Genomic DNA, 21,640 nt, shown 5'->3' on the forward strand with positions numbered 1-21,640 from the left:
ATAATGAGTGTAGATACTACCTGGTATCCAGCAACCAGCGAGTGTGGCGGTTGCAGATCAAGGAGGACGTTGAAGTAGTCAGCCAATGGATGGCTGTTACGCTCGGCTCGCGTCTGCTCACGTGCATTCGCGGATCGCCTTCGAAGTCGCCACCACTGCCATGAGAACTAACTTGCCAGTTCTTACTAGTGTTCGCATCGTATCGAGCTATTACCTGCTGGATGGAGAGCTTCCGCACGTCGTGTATCGTGTGAACGATTTCCTGGATGACTTCTCGGCCGACTGCACCATCGTCGATGCCTACAGACGCACGAGCAGCTTGGGGTTCATGCAGTATGTTGCTGCGCGTGAAGATCCGCAAGAGATGAACCCGTTCTATCGACGCTGGCTGTTCAATGCTGCCACGGAGATGGCGGCCAGTCGGGGCGACCTGGCGTCGCTACGGTGGCTCATGGAGAGCTACCTGCCGAGCGAGTTCCTGACGAAGGCCGTGGCTGCGGCTGCGACCAATGGACACTTGCCGCTGCTGAAGTGGCTGTTCGAGACGCATCACGACAGAGGCTACTGGGGGAACACAGAGCTGTGTGGCGCCTTGACGAACAACCATGGTGAAGTGGCGCAGTGGCTTCGAACGCACGCGGTTCCGAGGACGGAGTGCAGGACGGAAGTGATGGATGCTGCGGCGGGCGCGGGGTATTTGGACATTGTCAAGTGGCTCCATGACGAGTACAAGGTGAGCGTCCGCAGTGCGCTGTCGAATGCCATGAGCAACCGTCAGTGGGAAACGAGTCAGTGGATCTTGGAGAACGGCGAGCTGCTGATGCCGTGGGTCAACTGGGACCAGCCAGCCAAGGACGGCGCGTTGGCCTTTTTGAAGTTTTTGCACGCTCAGTCGATCGGCAGTCCGGGATATTTTACGTTGCAGTCGGCGGCTTGGACCGGTCAACTGGACGTGGTGAAATGGCTGTATGAAGAGCTGGGCGTGACGCTGAACCCCGATGCGATGCGTAAGGCGGCGCAGAATGGTCATCTGGACGTAGTTGAGTGGTTTCATCAACATGGTTGCGAAGGCTGCGATGATGCTACGCTTTCTATCGCTGCAGATCATGGCCATCTTGAGCTTGTCCAGTGGCTGTATGAACATGGAATTCAGGCAAGCGGCACCGCAGCTATGAATTGCGCGGCACGAAGTGGTCATCTCGACGTCGTCAAATGGCTCCACATTCACCACACAGACCAATGCTTTGGGGTGCTAGACGACGCTGCTACCAGCGGCAGGCTTGACATCGTCAAGTACTTGCATGAGCATTTGAATGCAAACTGCACGACATCTGCGATGGATGGCGCTGCTCGCGAGGGCCACCTCGAAATGGTTCAATGGTTCCATGAGCATCGTAGTGTTGGCTGTACGACGTCCGCAATGGACTGGGCCGCTCGCAATGGGCATCTGGAGGTTGTGAAATGGCTCCACACCAACAGAACGGAGGGGTGTACAACGTGGGCGATGGATTGGGCAGCTTTAGGTGGCCACCTCGACGTCGTGAAATGGTTGCACTCCAATAGAACCGAGGGTTGTATCAACAAAGCGATGGACAACGCCGCCAAGAACGGCCAACTCGCCGTCGTGAAGTGGCTGCACGGTAACCGCACCGAGGGTTGCACCGTGGGGGCGATCGATGAAGCTGCTGCAAACGGCCATCTGAACGTTGTGCGGTGGCTGCAGCAAAATCGACGCGAAGGATCGACCGCGATTGCAATGACGCGAGCTCTGATGCGAGCACACTTTGACGTGGTGCTGTTTCTCCATGCCCACCGCCCCGAAGATTTCTCTTTTCTGGGGACGACCTTCATGCGCCATTCGTGCGTCGAGCTCACGCAGTGGCTTCTGCACAACTACGCGGCCAAAGTCGACGGCTGCGAGTTCGAGGTGCCGACGTCGGACTGGCGCTTCAATGAGTGGTGCGCCAAGATGAACCTGCAACAAGCGCGCGAGTACGACGCGTCCACGTGGTGGGCCTGCGAGTCCGCCTCGCTTCGCCTCGACCAGGCTTAACTTCCAAGCATTTTTTTTTCTTGAGAACTCTTTTTTGACTTGCTGGGTGCTGCGACTCGGAGACAAGCCGATGTCACACTTCTGGCAGACTCTGAGGCGGGACCGACTCGATCCGGCCGTCCTAGGCATAGCTATAGGCCAGGGAAGATAATGTGCATCCCCATACGCTCCGATGCTAGGCATGTTTACCTCGCGGGCAGCTTTGCCAATAATGATGCTGATCTACATCATCTCGACGTTTATGCGGCATAGAGACATGGCTACACTAACTTCAACATGGGCGGTCGCGTCCCATCACGTCAACTGTAACGTCTCCGCTGAGTTTTACGGTGGGTGAGGCTGCTAACGTCGATGATCGATCACAACGCAATTTTCCTGCTCCTACTCAAGCCCCCAAACCATGTTCGCTATGGTCTCTACAGTGCCCACCACGTGCGACTTGCCACTGCTAACGAACGTTCGAGTACTGAGTCGTCACTGCTTGAGTGTCGAGGTACCTCACGTACTACTCGCCATCAACGCGCTGCTGGACGATTTCTCGGCTGGCAAGAAGGCCGACGAAGTCTACAAACGCACGGGCAGTCTCCGGTTCATGCAGTACGTCGCTGCTCGTGAACCACTGGAGGACATGGATCCGTTCTATCGACGGTCTCAATTCAACCGGACGGTGGAGATCGCAGCCGCTGCTGGAGATTTACAGGCGGTCAAGTGGCTCGTGGAGAGCTACAAGCCCAAGAAGTATCTGACCAAGACGGTGGCTGCAGCTGCTGCAAATGGACACCTTCATATTCTGCAGTGGCTGTTTGACAGCCATCGAGAGAGGGGCTACTGGGGCTGCACGGAGATGTGTGGAGCTCTGCTGAATAAGCACTCGCAAGTGGTCGAGTGGCTTCGTGAGCACGCGGCTCCCCACAAAGACAGTCTGAAGAAGGTGGTGGAAGCTGCGGCGGCAGTAGGCAACGTGGAAGTCGTGGAATGGCTGGTCAAGGAGTGCCACGCGAGTGCTGAGGACGCGCTGTGGAGTGCACAGACGAATAAACAGTGGCAAACTGCGCGCTGGATCCTGGAGAACTGTAGTTTGATCGGACCCTGGATCGACTGGGACCTACCTGCCAAGGATGGAGCTTTGTCGTTCTTGCAGTACTTGCGCTCTCGCTCCATCGGCGGACCAGGGTTTTACACGTTGCAAGTGGCAGCGTGGAGTGGCCATCTCGAAATCGTCCAGTGGCTCCATGACGAGCTGCGAGTGCCGTTTTCGCCGACTGTGTGGCATGCTGCAGACAACGGACACTTGAATGTGGTCAAATGGCTGCACGAGAACGGATATAAGCATGGCCGCGCCGCCGTTTTGGACAGCGCTGCCATGCATGGGCAGCTTGACGGCGTCAAGTGGTTGCATGAGCATCGCGCAGAAGGCTGTTCCGAGCAAGCCATGGACGGAGCGGCTCTTGGAGGACATCTCGACGTCGTGCAATGGCTGCATGAACACCGAAGCGAAGGCTGCACGAACTCAGCGATGAATGCTGCCGCTAGTCGGGGCCACTTGGAAGTCGTAAGATGGCTGCACGATCACCGACGTGAAGGATGCACACACGTAGCGATGGACACGGCTGCTGAGAACGGCCATTTGCACGTTATCCAGTGGCTTCAGGCAAACAGAAGCGAAGGCTGTACATCAGTCGCGATGGACTCAGCTGCGAGCAACGGACACCTCCACGTGGTGAAATGGTTTCATGAGCACCGAAGCGAAGGCTGCTCTACCAAGGCCATGGATATGGCTGCTGAAAATGGACACTTCGAGATCGTCAAATGGCTCCATGACCACCGGAATGAAGGCTGTTCAACGGATGCGATGGACAAGGCCGCCGCGAATGGCCATTTGGCAGTCGTGAAATGGCTTCATGAGAACCGCGAAGAGGGCTGCACGATCGCTGCGATGACCCAAGCGATTCTTGGAGCTCACTTCGAGATTGCGCTGTTCCTCGAGTCTCACCGCTCGGAGGGCTTCGTATTCCACCGAAACTCCATCATTCGACTTCCGCTGGAGCTGATGCAGTGGCTGATCACAAACTACGCCGACAATTTGCACGGCTGCGAGTTTGAGGTGGCACTTTCCGACTGGCGCTTCAACGAGTGGTGCAGCAGTGTCAAACTTTGGTTGGCGCATCATAATGAGGTCTCTGTCTGGTGGGAGTGCACATCGTAGATTGAGCCGTGAATATTGTATTGCTCGACAGCGCCTAATATTGCACATACGTTCACCGAGAATCATGAAGCAGTCGCTCTTTGAAAGCGGTGCGTGCGTGTGGGGTCCCTATTGATGTGCTCGCGAGCGTCCGTTGATTTTGTTGCGTGCACTTCGGAGTGAGCCCCACAACTTGCTACCAACCAAGATGAAGATCTTGACGGCCACCCGCGTCGAATGCTCCACATACCAGATGCATGAAGTCTGGGCCAGCACCATTTCCGTAACAACAATACTATTTGTTCATTCTGGTTCCAGCTCGGCCTCGGGATATTTCTCAGCGATCCAGTCTCTCAAATTCGGTATCCAGGATGTTACCCGTCCTTCACTTGTTGTGAGTCCTTCAGCTCTCAATTTATGCAAAAGCAAAACCACTTCGAACTCCCCAGACAAGGCCGCGTTGTCCATTGCCGCAGTCGTGCAGCCTTCCGTGCGATTATCATGCAGCCACCGAATGACTCGGATATGACCACCTCGAGCAGCTTCGTCCAGTGCTGCAGTCGTACAACCTTCGGTTCGGTTTCGACTCAGCCACTTTACGACCTCCAAGGCGCCACAAGCGGCAGCACCATCCATCGCACCAACCGTGCACCCTTCCGACCGATTTTTATTCAACCACTTCACGACCTCTAGGTGGCCACCACTTGCCGCTCCATCCATCGCTTTCGTTGAGCAGCCTTCGCTTCTACTTTCGTGTAACCACTTCACCACTGACAAGTGACCACCAGTCGCTGCGCCATCCATCGCCTCTTCCGTGCAGCCCTCGCCTCGGTTCGAGTGGAGCCATTGCACAGTTTCCAAGTGACCGTTCCGTGCCGCAACATCGATTGCAGCAGTCGTACAGCCTTCTGTTCGGTTCTCGTGAAGCCAGCGAACGATATCCAAGTGTCCGTGAGCTGCTGCACCATCCATCGCTCGAGTAGTGCACGATGGTGCGGTAGTTTCTTCCAACGGCTTTGGTTCGAATAAAACATCGAGCGCTGAATCGAGACTATCGGAGCGCTTTCGCTTTCGCTTGATGCACGGTTGAAAAGACTTTCCAATCTCATGTAGATACTGAAGAATCTCCAAGTGACCGTTGATTGCTGCAAAATCCATGGCAGTAAACTCCTTTTCCTTGCCGTATTCGGCGCCTCCAAAGAGGTCAATCGTAGGGTCAATGTGAAATTCGGTATAGAGCCACTGCACGACGTCAATAAACCCGTTTCTTGCGGCCATCAACATCGTCGTACCTGATACTGTTTCCATTGCCTCGTCGTTCTCCCCAAGTCGCCTCTTCAGCTTTTTTATCGTCTTGTTCAATCGTCGACTTTCCAGCTTTTCATCTTCTTCGTCTAGAGGTGTATCGACTCGAGCGTGGAGGTACTTGGCAACTTCCAAGTGCCCATTCACGGCAGCTGCGTGAATCGCAAGACTCGCTTCACCTCCGACGCTGGTAGCATGCGTTGGATGTGAAATATCGGAATTTCTCCTGTCCCAATCGTACCATTGGTCCGCTTCATCCTCACGCTCGAGATCCTCATTGCTCCAATCTTGCTCAATAAGCCAGCGCACGACGTTTAGATGCCCATTCTCAGCTGCCTTTAGCAGCGTCCCAGTATCCATGCAAAACTGATCGTCCAGCCATTGCAAGAGTTGGAGATGTCCACGAGAAGCAGCGCCCACTGTGCACTGCGGAGGGGGGATGCGTGTTATCCGCTGTACTAACTCCACAAACTGAATGTCTCCACTGGTAACTGCAGCTTTCATCGTTGCCACGCCATCTCTTTGGTCTTGTTCCTCCGTCGTCTGGAGCCACGAGACCACATCTGCGTGTCCTGCTGCAGCCGCCCTCGCCATGTCCCGACTACCCCAACAAATAACGTGATACGGTTCCGACGCATCGTCCGGCACTTCACTGGATGTGAAATATCGGAATTTCTCCTGTCCCAATCGTACCATTGGTCCGCTTCATCCTCACGCTCGAGATCCTCATTGCTCCAATCTTGCTCAATAAGCCAGCGCACGACGTTTAGATGCCCATTCTCAGCTGCCTTTAGCAGCGTCCCAGTATCCATGCAAAACTGATCGTCCAGCCATTGCAAGAGTTGGAGATGTCCACGAGAAGCAGCGCCCACTGTGCACTGCGGAGGGGGGATGCGTGTTATCCGCTGTACTAACTCCACAAACTGAATGTCTCCACTGGTAACTGCAGCTTTCATCGTTGCCACGCCATCTCTTTGGTCTTGTTCCTCCGTCGTCTGGAGCCACGCGACCACATCTGCGTGTCCTGCTGCAGCCGCCCTCGCCATGTCCCGACTACCCCAACAAATAACGTGATACGGTTCCGACGCATCGTCCGGCACTTCACTGCCAGCCGAATTAATGTCTTTCTCTAAAAAATATCGTAAAATCTCCATGTCGCCTGCAGCTGCAGCTTCCTCCACGGCGTCCTCGAGGACCCAAAACTCTGGGAAATGAGCAAAAATCCACCGGACAATGTCCAAGTCTCGGCGTTTTACGGCCTCCACGAGCGACGCATTGGCCTGGAAGGACTGGTACCAAGGCTCAGAGCGTAAAAGACCGCGAATGGACCAGGACGCGTTTGCTTTCGCCTCCAAATCCAGTTTGCAGTCCCAGATCCGGTTCAAGAGCGTCAAGGACCCGAATTTGCATGCTTTTGCAAGCGGCAACTGCACCGACGCATCCACATACAGCGACACCGCATCAATCACATGAGAGAGCGCGCTAAACTCGGGCTTGGAGCGGAAGAGCAGCGTCACAACCAGCAGCATCCTTGCAAATTGAGTTCGTCAGTTCGTGACGGCTTGCTATTGGTTCCACAGGTGGTGGATATTATCCAATCACCCACGTTCAACTCGCGGGTTTCGCATTCAAACCCGGGTTTGACATCCAATCCAGTCACTCATTGGCTAAAAGTCGGCGGGCTCTCCTCCGCCAGTAAACCAGCCGACCCGCAAAAAGTAACTAGCCTTCGCAAAAACTTCATTCCCCGGAAGACTCCCTCAACCAGAACCATGCCGGTATGTGGCCGACTTTTGCGCAACACTTTATGCGCAACAGATTAGACTCACCGTTTGTGTGTGGTGTTTTTGCGTTGGCAGATCCGTCAGTTCCAAGTTGTTGGCCGCAAGGCCCCCACCGAGAAGGAGCCGAACCCGCCGGCCTACCGCATGAAGCTGTTCGCGCCCAACCCGGTGCTGGCTCAGTCGCGCTTCTGGTACTTCCTGCACCAGATGAAGAAGATGAAGAAGACGACGGGCGAGATCCTGGACGTCAACGAGGTTCGTCTGCGCGTCTGAAGCGAAGAGGAATGTTTTCGCGCAAATCCTCTCAGAAGTTAAATACCTTCTGAGAGAGGACGACTCGTCCTGACCACCCTGTCACAAGGTGTGCGTCAGCCTCCTAGCGACCTTGTACAAGTGCTTGCCTGCCACGAGAGTGGAGTTTGGCGCGCCCTCATGCCCATCTCCACTCCAGCTTGCAAACCGCTTTGTCGCTGGTGAGATCGCGGTGTGATCCGTTGTTTAGCTCTCTTGGATTGGACCAAAATGAGGGGTTTTGCACGTAAGCCCAACCTGAACAACACACGACACATTTCGCGGGACGAAGGAAGCGCTGCTTCCGTCCATTTTGCGCAAATACCTCCCACTAGTCATTTCACTAACCTTTATTTTGTTTATTACTGTGCAGCTCACGGAGAAGAACCGCCGCATCGTCAAGAACTACGGCGTCTGGATCCGCTACAACTCGCGCAGCGGCACCCACAACATGTACAAGGAGTACCGTGACCTGACCCTGTGCAAGGCTGTGGAGCAGATGTACGCGGAGCTGGCTGGCCGCCACCGCGCCCGCCCTCGCTCGATCCAGATCATGCGCACGGCCATCGTGGCCGCCAAGGACACGCAGAAGCACGGCCTGAAGCAGTACCACGACTCCAAGATCTCGTTCCCGCTCTCGCACCGCCTCCCGCGCGCCCCCGAGAAGCACCTCAACTCGGTCTTCAAGGCCTCGCGCCCGTGCACCTTCCGTGGTTAAGCAGCTTGTTGAGTCGCTGTCGTGCCGTGTTGCAAGACTATTCTTTTGCAGCTAGCAATCTAGTCTAAGACAGTCAGCTTGAAGGTTAATGCAATCGAAAGATGGGAGTTTTTCGACCTGAACCTTTTGCTGCTTTGTCGATTATGGGGCTTGAAGAGTGTTGCGTAGAGCTGCCAGGTGATCGAGCTGTTGCTGGCGGTAGTGGCGGATTGATTGAGTTCTGAAGTCTTGGCTGGAGGTCTGTGCTTCTGCAGCTTGTAAGCGGCTCAAACGCGCGTTCACAGCCTCCAAGGCGGACGAAATCGCCTGCGATGGTGCAGACTGGGCTGAAGTTGTGAGCAACTGCAAAGCCTCGTTCGGGCTGGACACCAAGAGCGCGATTTTCGCGAACCTCACGACGTCCTGTTGAGCTTCTGGGGACACGCATACATCGGGCGTCCACGAGTACACTTGGAGGCTTTGCAGTAAGCCTGCCAGCTCTCGCTGTCGTGCTGGAGCTGGTAGCTCGAAGTGGAAGTGGGCGCAGTCGTGGCTGTTGGCGTCCAGCACGAAGCCGTGATACAGCAGGTAAATGTAGTTGGGCTGGGCGTAGTTCTCGACGACTTCCTGGCCAGCTTCAAATTCCCAAGACGCCTTCGTGACCGCGTGGCGACCAGAGGAATCGAGGTTCGTGTGATGCGGCTTGTGCTCTGAGTGGAGCTCCTGGCAGTTGACCATGTCAAGAAGCGGCACGAGGTGTCGCTGACTGCCCCACCAAATGCTACGGGAGTCCAGCATCGCGTTGGCCCAAAGGAATCGTCGCTGGGTGAGCCACGTTGATGTTTCATCCGAGGCTGATGCCTTGAGGGAGTCTGAGAGAAGGACGTACGCCTGAGCGACTCGCTGGCGATAATTCGTGACGAGAAGCAGCAGATCAGTGCCTTCTAGAGACTTGAGCTGCTCTCCACCTTCCTCGTAAAAGAGAGGCGAACCCAACGCGCTGGCTTGGTCGTCCAGAACGGGAAGCATGTCCAGGTACGGCTTCCAGTGGGAGTGGACGTGGTTGGGGCCGAACGTTTCCTCCACAAGGTGAAGGAGAAGCAGCGTTTCCTCTCTGGAGACATTAGCACGCTCCTTTTCAAGTCCGTGCGTGGTTCGCCGAACCCAGGGCGACTGCAGAGCAGAGTGCGCATTCATGACAGCTTGCACCGGAACACTCAAATAGGCATCGCCCCTGGTAAGTGGCTTGGCAGCAAAAGTCCCATAGCCGACAGCTTCGCTGACGTATCGCAGCTCGAGATGGTTAATCGGGAAACGATGACGAGCTACCCATTGCTTGAATCGCTCGAGTTTAGTGCTCCCAGCATCATCTTCGTCAAGTTCCTGTCCTTGCTCATGATTAAGCGGCCGATCCCTGCCAACATCTTCAAGCCCCTCCCTGAGATGCTGCACTCGTTGCTCCAACATTGCTTGGGCTTCTAGCAAAATTTGTTTTCGACTCAATCGAAATGCCACAGCGTGAGTGCGGCTGCCAAACGGTGAAGTAGCAACACTTAGTTTGTCAAAACTGCGGCGATCTTCTTCGATAGTAGTTGGATAGTACTCCAGTTGCCGACGGATTGCATGAAACATGATGGCAGCTTCTTCTTGTCGAGGTTGATCATCCAAATTTGACATTAATTCTGGTGGAAAGCAGTCCGAAAAGGCCCTTGCATCGTCACATGCTGCAGCTTGTTCAGTATCCATGTTGTACACGGCTGTGTAAATCCGCGCCAAACCGGGTTCCTCCAGCTTCCCAGTACGAGAAATGCACACCAGAGGAGCGTCTTCAACCCTTACACGCGTCAGGACTCTCAACTTCTGAGCTAATGTTTCGTCCGGCGACTCGTCTTCTCCATCCTGTGTATAGGCATCGGTGAGGGACGGGAGACGAAAAGCAGCGCAATCAAAGCCCTTGTCGCCCATAAGGAAGCCATGATGCAGGAAATACACGTAGTTGTTGTTGTCGCCGTAGTCCTCGAAAAGTTGTTCTCCTTTGAGCGCGCCACGATCGGCTCGGATTGTCATTCCATCGGACTGAAGATCGTGAAACTGCAGGAATCGCTGTCCGTTGTCAGGCTGACGAGCTTCGTTGTCCGGTTCCCCGTTGAAGATGTCCCCAAACGGTACCAGGACTCGCTGGCCTTGGATCGAAAACGCACGTGAGTTAATGAGGAAGCGGGCCCAGACGTATGGCGACAGCTCCAAAGTGGCTTCATCAACAAAAGAGCGAAACAATCGCTTGAATCGACCATGCGCCTTCTTGGCTAGCAGTCGCTCCGTCCTGGCAGCCTTGATCATTCGTTCGTCCTGCAAAGCCTCCACATCAGCGTCACTTGCAAACAACAGTGGCGACGCGACCTCATTTCGCGACGAAAACGGCGGCAGTAGCTGCAAGTATGAAGCCCATCGTGATGCTGGGCCCTTTGCTTGCTCCAGAAGCAAGAATGCCGTCAGCAGCTCTTCTTGATCAGCCTTCAGCTTTGTCAACTTCTTCCTCAGCTTTGGTTGCGAGCTCCACTCCTGTGCGATGGTATCATAGCAACTGAATTTCCACAAACATGTCAGAAACTACCGCTGCAGCAGATAAATCCCCCCATTCTTACATGATGAGGTTCTTCGGCACAAACAGCAGCTTGTCCTCCTCCTTCATCGTCTCCAACACCACAACACCTATTCTCACCATTGCAGTTAGACCCACGCGGACCAATGCACCGTTCAATAACACATAGCTCACCTCTGCCCATTTCGGGGAACGTCTCAATTGAGATTTTTTCGCTGACGGTGCCACCCGCAGCTTGGAACCAGTCCACGAATTCTGCAACTTTTTCTTCTTCTGATAAGGAATGAACAACGATGTTCGACGCATTGAACAGCGGAGAACGCAGCAGCAAAAGACCGGCCAGCAGGATCAAGAGACTCGAAATGGAGAGGAGGACGCTCGAGTTGCCGGTTTTCGACAGCATTTTCTTGTCAATTAATGCATTTTTCTTGAGCTGAGCTGCATCTTTCTTGTCGATAGCAGCAACGGAAGCGTTGGCGGCGATGGAACTTGGACGCTTGCGCATGTTGAGTGGGCGGTAGATCTGATTGTGACGGTTCGAGAGGATCTTTCTTGATTGACCATCGCTAAGTGCGACCGGATAAAGTGCTGACTAGCTGTATTTATCCGGATTGATGCAACCCCGAATCCGCAAAATTTGTTCCAAGCAAGGGAGCGCCCGCCAAATGGGCGTCTAATAAACACTTAAAAAAAAGAAAGTATTTGCCAGCAGGTTACCAAAGGATATTGCTACTGTACCGAACATTGTGAAAGTGAATAGCAAGTGAGTCACTCCTTCGCGATGTTTCGCCCTAATTGTCGATATTCCGTTGAATCGGCAGCCATCCACATCATCACAGAGATTTCACATTTGCTTATGGTGCTTCCCTCCGTTCTTGGACTTCGGCTTGGCACCTTGCTTGTAATCGTGTGGACGCTGCTGCTGCTGCTGTTCTGTCTGATCCTCGCCCAAGTTGCGAGCCTTCTGCTGGACAACGTCCGAGATGTTGCCCGTAGTAGTCGACTTGGAGGTGGTCGGAGAAGGAGTCACCTTCGAGCTGCTAGCCTTCGTAGGCACGGGAGTCTTGTCTTTGCTGGTTGTCGCAGCAGGAGTAGTCTTAGGCTTGACCGTCTTGGGGGTGGGAGTCTTCGGCTTGGTAGTGGAGGGGACAGGCGTCGCCTTCGTAGCAGCCGGTGTCACCTTCGGTTTGGTCAGGGTCTGGGCTGGCGTGTGCTTTGAGGTACTCGAGGTCGTCGTCGAAGCAGGGGTCGCCTTTGGCTTCGTCTTAGTCGGAGCTGGGGTCAGCTTCGGTTTGTTGTGTGGTGTGGTTGGAGCGGGCGTCGCCTTCGTAGTTGTAGCTGCAGGAGTGACCTTCGAGCTGCTCGTGGTGGTTGTTGCCGGAGTCACGGGGGCCTGACCAAGAGTCCGTTGAATCGAGACAATGCCATCGGCTCCAAGAAGAGCTGGGTGTGCACGCTTGTCATTTTTTTGGGGATCGTCGTGGTGCGGGTGCTTCTGCTTGCCGTTGTGGATGGGGCCCTGCTTGGGTGTGTCCATCGACCGCAGAGCGCGGTGCGATTTGGAGTCGGGGATCGACTGGAACGAGTACGAGTGGTTATTCATATGGGTGTGCCTTGTGACGGGGTTCTGACCGGCGTGAACGCCAGGAGTACCGGGTGCTGCAACAGCGAGTAGAGCCGCAGCTGCGAGGATCGAGTACGAAGCCTTCATGCTGGTGGCGTGGACTTGGTTAAGCGTGCGAGGTCGAAGGTTAATCCGAATGTGAGCAGACTGAAGCCCGCGATGCCGGGCCATTCCACTTGAGATGATCTCGCGTAGACGGCATCGAGGGTGCTTCGAGCACCGTGATGCCAATTATTGATCATTGGCACTAGAGCTAATCGCCCAGAAGATATGTCTTGTTTTCCCTTGATGGTTAAGGATTGTTCAATTAGTTTGCGCTCGTGAACTCCACGTCATGGGTGAAATGGCATCCAAAACGAGAAGGTACGGAAGTTGACATTTGGTTCTCATTCATTGGTTTTCACTGAAAATTTCATTCATTTCGTTTACGTTGGGTAAGGTTACCACCGTTTGTTGGATCTTGCATTTGCCCGTTGCCGCAGCTCCGGTCCTAAATACGATAGTAAGCTTACCGGTACAATGACCTGTTGCCCACCACGATTTTGACCTCATCCGCACTTAATTCCGCGTTCGCGGAGCGGTGTTGTGACTAAGTCGAGTAAGTTTATCCCCGTTTTTCCACGTCATTCGCGGCGTATGCTTCAGTAATGATACCCTGACACCAACATGTTGTTTTCTGCTGAGAGCTGCGCGGTGCCTGGGATCCGCATAGCCGTATAGTCGATGATAGACCAAGCCTTTCGACAATTCGGTTTTTGCTACTTGGTCGTAAGAGCTTCGTCGTTTACGAACAGGGGCCGTTGTCATCGTGTGTCTGCTGTCTAAACTATTCGGATAATTCGCCACTCTGAATAGGTTTGCCGCTTCCTCCTTGAGATAGATCACCTGTGCCTGCTCCTCCCTGGTTGCGCTCAGCTTCGATGCGCTTCAGACCGGCGAAAAATGTCTTCATGTCATCAATGTAGGCGACAGCAAGTGGCAGTTTCTTCTGCCGGAAGGTGTCTTTAATAGCACTTCGATAGCCGCTGAGGGTTGTAACCTTGAGAGCTTTTTCAGGGTCGCTCATCTTAGCTAGAAAAAACGCCTCAAAATCTTTCGGCGTACATACATTGACGTCAATTTCACCGTAGAGTCAAAGTACCTCGCAGAATCCGTCTTAGTCGCATGAATCCATGCAACAATGCTGCGGCGATAGCTGTGGTAAGCCGTTTGTGTCCTGGAGGTTGTACATGCGCAGCGAGCGTTCTCCGCGTAGAGAGACTCCGTGGGTGGCATTGAGAAGCTCGGAGTAGCACTATTGCTTCTCGCAATAATGGTGGGGTCTTCCGGGGAGGGCGATCGCGCAGAACGGGATGGGGGCATGGGGAAATGTTGGGGAAAATTCGATTCATTAACTTGAGATGGGGAAATGCTGGGGGCTGAGGGCTGGGAACTGGAGGTTACCGGTATGTGAGGTGCTCTTTGTTCATACAGATTACATACGGTTGACAGTGTACGGCAAGCCTTGGACGAATATTGGAAGAACACTGTTCGTGGAACGAAGTGGGGAGGTAAAAAACCTCAAGAATATTGTTCTCGAGGTTTTGGACCTTCGTCCGTAATATCGGTTTTTGCAGGGGAATATGCTGGCGTGTGCACTGCACAGTGGGATGTGTTCGCTTCTCGCCGGTCTGGTTGGCAGAAATGATTTTTTCTGCGATTGGCTATTAGTCAAACGGTAATTTATTAAGATCTTGGAGAGGCGGGAGAATATTGCAGTCTTCCCGACGATGGTGCTAACTCGCGCTCAAGCTCGCGCTCAAGCTGCTGCTCGATCTCAAGCTGCTGCTCGATCTCAAGCTGCTGCTCAGGACGATGTGGAGATCGACGGCGACATCGACGACGGGGAGATTCACGACGCCGCTGCTGACGGAGAGATCGGCGCCGCTGGTGATGACGCGAAGAAGGACGTGGATCGGTGTATCAACACTCTGCAGAGCAAGGAATCCCAGTCTGGTGACGACGCGGTGCGACACGAAGGTGGACCAGCCGAGCAGCCCGAAGCTTCCCAATACAGCATTGAACACAGCTTGCAGTCAGCTGTTGATGCCATCTGCAAGACGATTAAGGAGGGTGTGCGTGAGCTGACGCCTGTAGACGAGCGCCAGAGAATCCGAACGACACGCTACGAGCCCGACTGGAGCAACGACGGCGACAGTGGCAGCGACTCTGATGGAGATAGTGAATTCGAGATGAGGATGCTAGAGGCATGGGAGAAATCCTACCGACACGCACCACGACCTGTCTCTCCTGTTCAACTGCCTAATAGAGAGAGTCGCCGTCCAAGCAATCTTGATGATGAGTCAAAGGTGCATGCAGCGTTGGAGAGGGATCAGCCACACATGGTGGCGATAGTTCACATTACGTTGGCGTCAATTGCTGCGACACAGACAGAGGATCAATCGCCACAGACACTACAAGGAGCTAGTTCGTCACTGACGACATCACCCGAGCGGTGCATATCGAACAGGGTGGCGGTTGTGAGGCCAACCGCGGCAGTGGTAGCGGGGACTCGTGCTTCGTCACAAACCTAGGAGTACCAAGGATATTCGCCACCACTTCGTCCGACATCTACCGGCCTTGTGCGGTTGCAGTCACTTCGAGGACGCGCTCGAGCTCCTGCACGCCGCACACATCATCGAGCGCGAGCACACAAACAGGTGGCGCAAAGTGTACTCGTGTTAGGCCTTCAGCTTCAAGTGCAAATGAGAGCGGAGCAGACAGCCCAACACTACTTGTCGAGCAGTGGAACGTGAATGTGGCAGCGTTGTCTAAGTGCAGCTGGCCGGGCAAGGTAAGCGTGGCTACGAGAGATGCTTAACGGAAAGCATAACGTAATACGTGTGTGAATTCACTCACTAGTCATCTTGTCAATTTCTTACTACATTCACAATTCCGATTTCGTTTCCTCGAAGTCGTCAGGTAGTGACATACTAGAAGCGAAGTCGGCCAGAAGGTCGCTTGTCATCTCGTCCAGGTCATAGTCCATTTCTTCAGCGACGGGGAAGATGAAGCTTGTAGGTGTGTGCAAGTGATGCTGTCCCTTTGGGATCTCCTCACACTGCAATAAATCAACGAAGTCGCTGTTTCTGTTCAGGAATGAGCACATATCGATGTTGTGCTCGGCTAATGTCGTGCGCTGTGTAGTTACCATCTGCCCGCTTACACCAAAATCACGCTCAATCTGGCACGAAGATACTGGTATTGAGAACAGCACTCTCACAGCTTTCGGTATGATACGGTAGTCGCCTTGGTGCTCAAGTCTTTGCCAAAACTCAAGTACTGATTCATTTGGTGTGTAGTCCTCTTTTCGTGCAATGTCGACAGGATCTTCCAGCCATCGACCAAGTTCCTCTTCTGCGCGTCGATCCTGCCGGCTAAAGGTTGGTGGTCGGCTTGATCTCGGCGCAAATTCTGCTTCCAGTCGACTGACTTGCACAACAGGTGCAGGTGGTTCAAATTCAGAGACGTCCGCGGGTTCACTTACTGCCTTAAGTAAGTCCAATAAGTTGCAGCGGATTTTGGCGCTCACATCATTCTTCCTGGTCACAGCATCCCTTCCGCTTTTGCCATGCTGACGGCACGACAAAATCACTGCACGATCGAGGCTCCTCTCCGTTCGTTTGAAGATAGGGTGGAGTTTCAACTGCATTTCAAATACAAATTGACACTTGTGGAATTGCTTGTCGTTGTAATATCTGCTGAAGAAGCGTTCGTCCAATGCTCTCCGCAATAGTCTCCGTACATCCGCAGCCAGTGGTGTAAGGTCACTTGCAGGAATCCAACGAGGATTTTTGTCGGTTGATAGGTAGTGTGGCAAAGGCTGATCAGGGTCGAGGTCGTGAATACGCATCATATACAACTGTACGAGCACGTCGACTTGAACAGGATGCTCTGCTTGACATGTTCGCTTGATCTCACCGATTTGCTTCAGCACAGACAACACATGAACCAAGTCGTCATGGCGATTAGCCAACGGGAACTCTGGTGGTGGCTGGTTGGCACGAAGTGCTTTACGAGCTCGCTCTTCATACCACGCAGTTATTGCTGGCCACTTCTCAAGAACTCTCTCCAATGAACGCGTCATGCTCAGGAAACGTGAAGTAGAATATCCAACAAGTCGCGTGGAGGCACCCTGAGTCTTAGACTTACAGAGCTCTGCAAATAAGCTCCCAGTGACAGACACGACCTTGACCTGAAATATTGTTCTTACCATCCGTGAGATTAAGTCCGCCATCTCCGGGTTAGCTGCAGCACTAGCAGCTCCATTTACACCACATGATGACTTTGTAGCTGCGTGGGCCATGTGTGCGAAGCACCACTCCCAGTGCAGATTGAGTTCTTTGCACAGCATCGATTTCACGTCACCCCCCGAGTCGCTCGTAGCCCCGTAGAAATCGCTCGTCGCTAAGCCAAAGTCCTCGAGCATGTGCTTCAACCACCCTTTGAAGGGCTTGACAATGCCGCCATCACGATCTCCATATGCGGGGTTGAACTTTCTCGTTCCCAAGAGAATGGACTTGTACTCCCAGGCCTTGTCCACCAGGTAAACCCGCAACCCAAGAAATTTGTCTTGCGTTGTTTTGCAAGTCCAAAAATCTGCCACGAGCGTAAAGTTCGGGTAGTCCTCTCGGTTCTCTTGGAGGTAGTTAGTGATCTCCTTGCGTGTTGAAGAATACAGCTCCACGATAGATTCCTTCACCTGCTTTGTAGTTATCTTGGCCTTCATCTCGTCCTTATAGAGTAGCGCTTGGATTAGTCTTGCCTCTTCGTACTCCACCATACGAAACGTCAAGTTATGGTTGATGATCATGAGAGTGGTCATCAGCACGTTTAGCCGGGTTGGGTTGTTTGAGTACAGGGCGGACGATGACAGGTGGTTGTAATCATGGTCGTGTTTGCGCTTCTTGACGGTCGCTATCTTTGTTTTCGGCGAGCCAACGTTGTGTATCTTCTGGAGGTGCTTCACGGCCATGGTCGTTTTGCCAGCATAGAGCTTGAACAGGTTTTTTCCTGACGTCCGACACGCCTCGTCGGCCAAACAAGCCCACGCGAAGACCTCCTTCTCGTTCTCGATGTACTTGACACGAACCCCCCACTTGAATATGTACGAAGTCTCCTTTGGTCGTGGAGGCACCAACTCGAAGGGTCCAAGGGCCTGGACCTCTTTCACTGCTTGGAGGACCACAGAAGGTGGCTCTGTCATCGTCACGCGTTGGCTGGAGGTGTCGTGGGTCCCTGCAGATGTCACGAGTGTGAAGTAAGTCCCCGATGCGGTCTCTAGTCTTGTCGGCTGCGCTGTGAGCTCGATGCTTGGCGGCGGAGCCTCTGACCTGAAGTCCGAGGACTAAAGCTGAGGCTGGAGGCACAGTGAGTCCCTGCGGTGGCCACGAGTGTGGGTCACAGGTGGATTTAGTCCATGTACTGCTGCTTCAGGCGGAGTCCTCTGACCTTCTCCTGAAGTCCTTGACTTGATCCGTGTGCTGGAAGGTGCCGTGGTCCGTGTGGTGGTCACGAGCATAGACTTGCGGTGCTCAGGGTCCCTGGTGTGATCACGAGTCTGTCGGCTGCACTTCGAGCGCGTCGGAGGCTCAGCACATGCGAACGCAGGCCGCTTCTTGGGCAGAGGATATCTTCGCGAGTGAGCTCGATAAATTTCAGTGCGGCTGTGGAAGATCGTGCGATTTTCAGCCAATCCAACGCGTAGGATACGAACACGCCAGATCCGCATAAATACGAAATGCGCGAGAACGAATATCGGGAGGGAAGCTCGCAAAAATGTTCGTTGTTCTCGCACTTTAGCGAGGAGAACACGAAAATCACGTTTTTCATGTTCCCTCTTTTTCGTGGAAGCGTTTTTCACCTTTTTTTTTGTTCCCCTACCCGCATGTTCGTCCAAGGCTTGGTGTACGGTACACTGTACCGGTACAGTTCACGTATGGTACATTGTTGATTACGAGCAGTTATCGTCGCGGCACCAGTGACAGTGTGATATATCGGCTTCATTGGATCCATGTGGTTTGCATTGTGCATTGCAGCGTGGGGTTGTAAGTGTACATGCACCTGTACGGTACCTCCAAACACGGGTTTCCTTCGTAAATGTACCGCAAACGTACGAGTTGCCGCGGCCCCACAGTTTGCATGAAGTTATGTATTATGATTCAATCAATCATCGATGTCTGAGGTTGCATGTTCAGACATTGAAAATTGCTTCTACTGGGGCACTGGAGCCCACTCGCCAGTGAAGTCACATCCCACGATGCAATCCCTGAACCGCCTCTTTCATTGCTTGATCACTGGCAATGCTACTAATATACAAAATGTAATGCCAGCATTGCATTCTATTATAGTAAGTAAACACGCAAATCTAAAACTATATCCCGAGCACATCGTAAGATCCCCACCATCCGATTCGGACGTGTCAATAGTTTACAAACATCGCGTACAGTTGAGTACATACCTCGTTTTGGGCAGTGCGGACCATATTCAAAGTGCGATTTAATCAAACAACACGGTGTGTTTAGATCTAATATTTCACTTGGTGCGATAAGGTTTACACAGAAATCGGTTTGTGAGAACGGGAATGCTTTGAGATGTGCCCAACAGGAGGCTCCGAATGCATGCTCGGACTCGGAGTCGGAGACGTGAGCAAGAGACTTTCAGTTTCAAGGCATTCTATTGACTCATTCCAGAACTTGCTCTTAAGCTCTCAAGCGGCCTACTTTCTCGCGGCATCTTCCCAGACGAATTGCAAAATGCGCGCGTGCTACTTGCTCCTTGTGGCCGCGACCACTCTTCTGGCCACCGTCTCGGCTGCTACGGACGCGGACAACACGAAACTCTCGCAGATGACCACGTCCGACACGATTCAGTCCATCGATGCAGCCCAGGCGGCCACCACGAAAAGATTCCTCAGACGTTACAAGGTTACGGAAGAGGACGAGGAGTCAGAGGACGACTTGGAGAACGAGGAGTCAGAGGACGACACGGAGGATGAGGAGCGAACTATTCCCAATATCAAAGTGCTCGATGATGTGGTGGAGAACGTCGCCAAGTCGAAGGTGACCGATGACGCCATCATGAAGATCATCACCAACGGGAAAAACAAGGAAAACATGAGCATGTTCAATCAGCTATTTGAGAACCAGGTCACCATGCAAAGGCTGAAACAACTTGTCAAGACACTGCCCAAGGAGGAGTCTTCAAAGATTACGCAGTTTTACCAATGGTTCAGAGAGTTCAAGCGGGGGGAATCAATTCGTGCTGCAGCCAACGCTGCCGCTTAGGTTTTCGCTCATTAACTGCACGATAGACCAAGCTTTTCGACACCTCGGTTTTTGGTATTTGATCGTTGGAGCTTGTTTTAGAACAGCCAAACGTAAACCAAGTGAATGAGAACCAAATGTCAACTTCCGTACCTTCTCGTTTTGGATGCCATTTCACCCATGACGTGGAGTTCACGAGCGCAAACTAATTGAACAATCCTTAACCATCAAGGGAAAACAAGACATATCTTCTGGGCGATTAGCTCTAGTGCCAATGATCAATAATTGGCATCACGGTGCTCGAAGCACCCTCGATGCCGTCTACGCGAGATCATCTCAAGTGGAATGGCCCGGCATCGCGGGCTTCAGTCTGCTCACATTCGGATTAACCTTCGACCTCGCACGCTTAACCAAGTCCACGCCACCAGCATGAAGGCTTCGTACTCGATCCTCGCAGCTGCGGCTCTACTCGCTGTTGCAGCACCCGGTACTCCTGGCGTTCACGCCGGTCAGAACCCCGTCACAAGGCACACCCATATGAATAACCACTCGTACTCGTTCCAGTCGATCCCCGACTCCAAATCGCACCGCGCTCTGCGGTCGATGGACACACCCAAGCAGGGCCCCATCCACAACGGCAAGCAGAAGCACCCGCACCACGACGATCCCCAAAAAAATGACAAGCGTGCACACCCAGCTCTTCTTGGAGCCGATGGCATTGTCTCGATTCAACGGACTCTTGGTCAGGCCCCCGTGACTCCGGCAACAACCACCACGAGCAGCTCGAAGGTCACTCCTGCAGCTACAACTACGAAGGCGACGCCCGCTCCAACCACACCACACAACAAACCGAAGCTGACCCCAGCTCCGACTAAGACGAAGCCAAAGGCGACCCCTGCTTCGACGACGACCTCGAGTACCTCAAAGCACACGCCAGCCCAGACCCTGACCAAACCGAAGGTGACACCGGCTGCTACGAAGGCGACGCCTGTCCCCTCCACTACCAAGCCGAAGACTCCCACCCCCAAGACGGTCAAGCCTAAGACTACTCCTGCTGCGACAACCAGCAAAGACAAGACTCCCGTGCCTACGAAGGCTAGCAGCTCGAAGGTGACTCCTTCTCCGACCACCTCCAAGTCGACTACTACGGGCAAAATCTCGGATGTTGTCCAGCAGAAGACTCGCAGCTTGGGCGAGGATCAGACAGAACAGCAGCAGCAGCAGCGTCCACACGATTACAAGCAAGGTGCCAAGCTGAAGTCCAAGCATGCCACCGAAGACCACTAAACCAACTCTCAACGCTACTACTGCAGTGATTGCCAACACGTAGGAATGTCGACACACCTGCGGTGAAGTAAGTAGCTCTCTTTATTTCATCTTATTTCCCTTGACTTCGACAGCATGCGATATACTTCTAAACATTTGAGTGCGCTTTGGTAGTGTAGCTCGGTCATTTGCTTCACGTTCTCGAGGCAGCCAGAACTAAGTCAATTGAATCTAGATCAAACTCATGAGTAGGGCAGTGAATTCCGACCAATTCTGATTCATTTCTTGCTGGCAGAGCTCACATCTTTCATGGCACTGATTAATCAGATCGTTGCAATGGGGTTTCTACTTGAAGTGGAAACAAATCCACGACCTCATTTTCAACAGCTTGGAAGCATGGCCAGGAATGGATTAGCTCTCAGTAAGCTTGCAGCCAGAGTCAAATGCGTCGCAGAGTGAAGATATGTTGGCTGTCTACTGTAGACGATATTACCAAGAAGCTACTTAGATGCTTCAGGTCGAAAGTATC

At 53.3% G+C, this 21,640-nt stretch overlaps 8 protein-coding genes across 8 annotated transcripts; 5 read left to right on the plus strand and 3 right to left on the minus strand.

The window, feature by feature from the left end:
- Positions 1–85: 85 nt before the first annotated feature.
- On the plus strand, positions 86–2,053 carry KRP23_14562 (Secreted RxLR effector protein 124; the record flags this gene model as incomplete). The annotated part of the gene is made up of 2 exons (XM_067885398.1): positions 86–788; positions 1,824–2,053. The coding sequence occupies 2 exons, from the start codon at positions 86–88 to the stop codon at positions 2,051–2,053; spliced, it is 933 nt and encodes a 310-aa protein (XP_067737577.1).
- Positions 2,054–2,453: 400 nt separating this feature from the next.
- Positions 2,454–3,348, plus strand: KRP23_14563 (Secreted RxLR effector protein 124; the record flags this gene model as incomplete). Its single annotated transcript, XM_067885400.1, has 2 exons — positions 2,454–3,242; positions 3,334–3,348. The coding sequence occupies 2 exons, from the start codon at positions 2,454–2,456 to the stop codon at positions 3,346–3,348; spliced, it is 804 nt and encodes a 267-aa protein (XP_067737578.1).
- A 2,106-nt stretch (positions 3,349–5,454) lies between these two features.
- KRP23_14564 (putative ankyrin repeat protein R863) lies at positions 5,455–7,072 on the minus strand (the record flags this gene model as incomplete). Its single annotated transcript, XM_067885401.1, has 3 exons — positions 5,455–5,480; positions 5,531–6,144; positions 6,237–7,072. The coding sequence occupies 3 exons, from the start codon at positions 7,070–7,072 to the stop codon at positions 5,455–5,457; spliced, it is 1,476 nt and encodes a 491-aa protein (XP_067737579.1).
- Positions 7,073–7,315: 243 nt separating this feature from the next.
- Positions 7,316–8,336, plus strand: KRP23_14565 (60S ribosomal protein L18a; the record flags this gene model as incomplete). Its single annotated transcript, XM_067885402.1, has 3 exons — positions 7,316–7,321; positions 7,403–7,582; positions 7,992–8,336. 3 exons carry the CDS (start codon positions 7,316–7,318, stop codon positions 8,334–8,336), a joined length of 531 nt encoding a protein of 176 aa, XP_067737580.1.
- Positions 8,337–8,477: 141 nt separating this feature from the next.
- KRP23_14566 (Actin-histidine N-methyltransferase) lies at positions 8,478–11,422 on the minus strand (the record flags this gene model as incomplete). The annotated part of the gene is made up of 3 exons (XM_067885403.1): positions 8,478–10,899; positions 10,961–11,027; positions 11,092–11,422. The coding sequence occupies 3 exons, from the start codon at positions 11,420–11,422 to the stop codon at positions 8,478–8,480; spliced, it is 2,820 nt and encodes a 939-aa protein (XP_067737581.1).
- Positions 11,423–11,761: 339 nt separating this feature from the next.
- Positions 11,762–12,628, minus strand: KRP23_14567 (uncharacterized protein; the record flags this gene model as incomplete). Its single annotated transcript, XM_067885404.1, has 1 exon — positions 11,762–12,628. One exon carries the CDS (start codon positions 12,626–12,628, stop codon positions 11,762–11,764), a length of 867 nt encoding a protein of 288 aa, XP_067737582.1.
- A 6,707-nt stretch (positions 12,629–19,335) lies between these two features.
- KRP23_14568 (uncharacterized protein) lies at positions 19,336–19,866 on the plus strand (the record flags this gene model as incomplete). Its single annotated transcript, XM_067885405.1, has 1 exon — positions 19,336–19,866. The coding sequence occupies one exon, from the start codon at positions 19,336–19,338 to the stop codon at positions 19,864–19,866; it is 531 nt and encodes a 176-aa protein (XP_067737583.1).
- Positions 19,867–20,274: 408 nt separating this feature from the next.
- Positions 20,275–21,132, plus strand: KRP23_14569 (uncharacterized protein; the record flags this gene model as incomplete). The annotated part of the gene is made up of 1 exon (XM_067885406.1): positions 20,275–21,132. The coding sequence occupies one exon, from the start codon at positions 20,275–20,277 to the stop codon at positions 21,130–21,132; it is 858 nt and encodes a 285-aa protein (XP_067737584.1).
- Positions 21,133–21,640: the final 508 nt, after the last annotated feature.

This window comes from Phytophthora ramorum, assembly GCF_020800215.1.
Source record: "Phytophthora ramorum isolate Pr-102 chromosome Unknown Phyram_PR-102_s0021, whole genome shotgun sequence".
Taxonomy (NCBI): Eukaryota; Oomycota; class Peronosporomycetes; order Peronosporales; family Peronosporaceae; genus Phytophthora; species Phytophthora ramorum.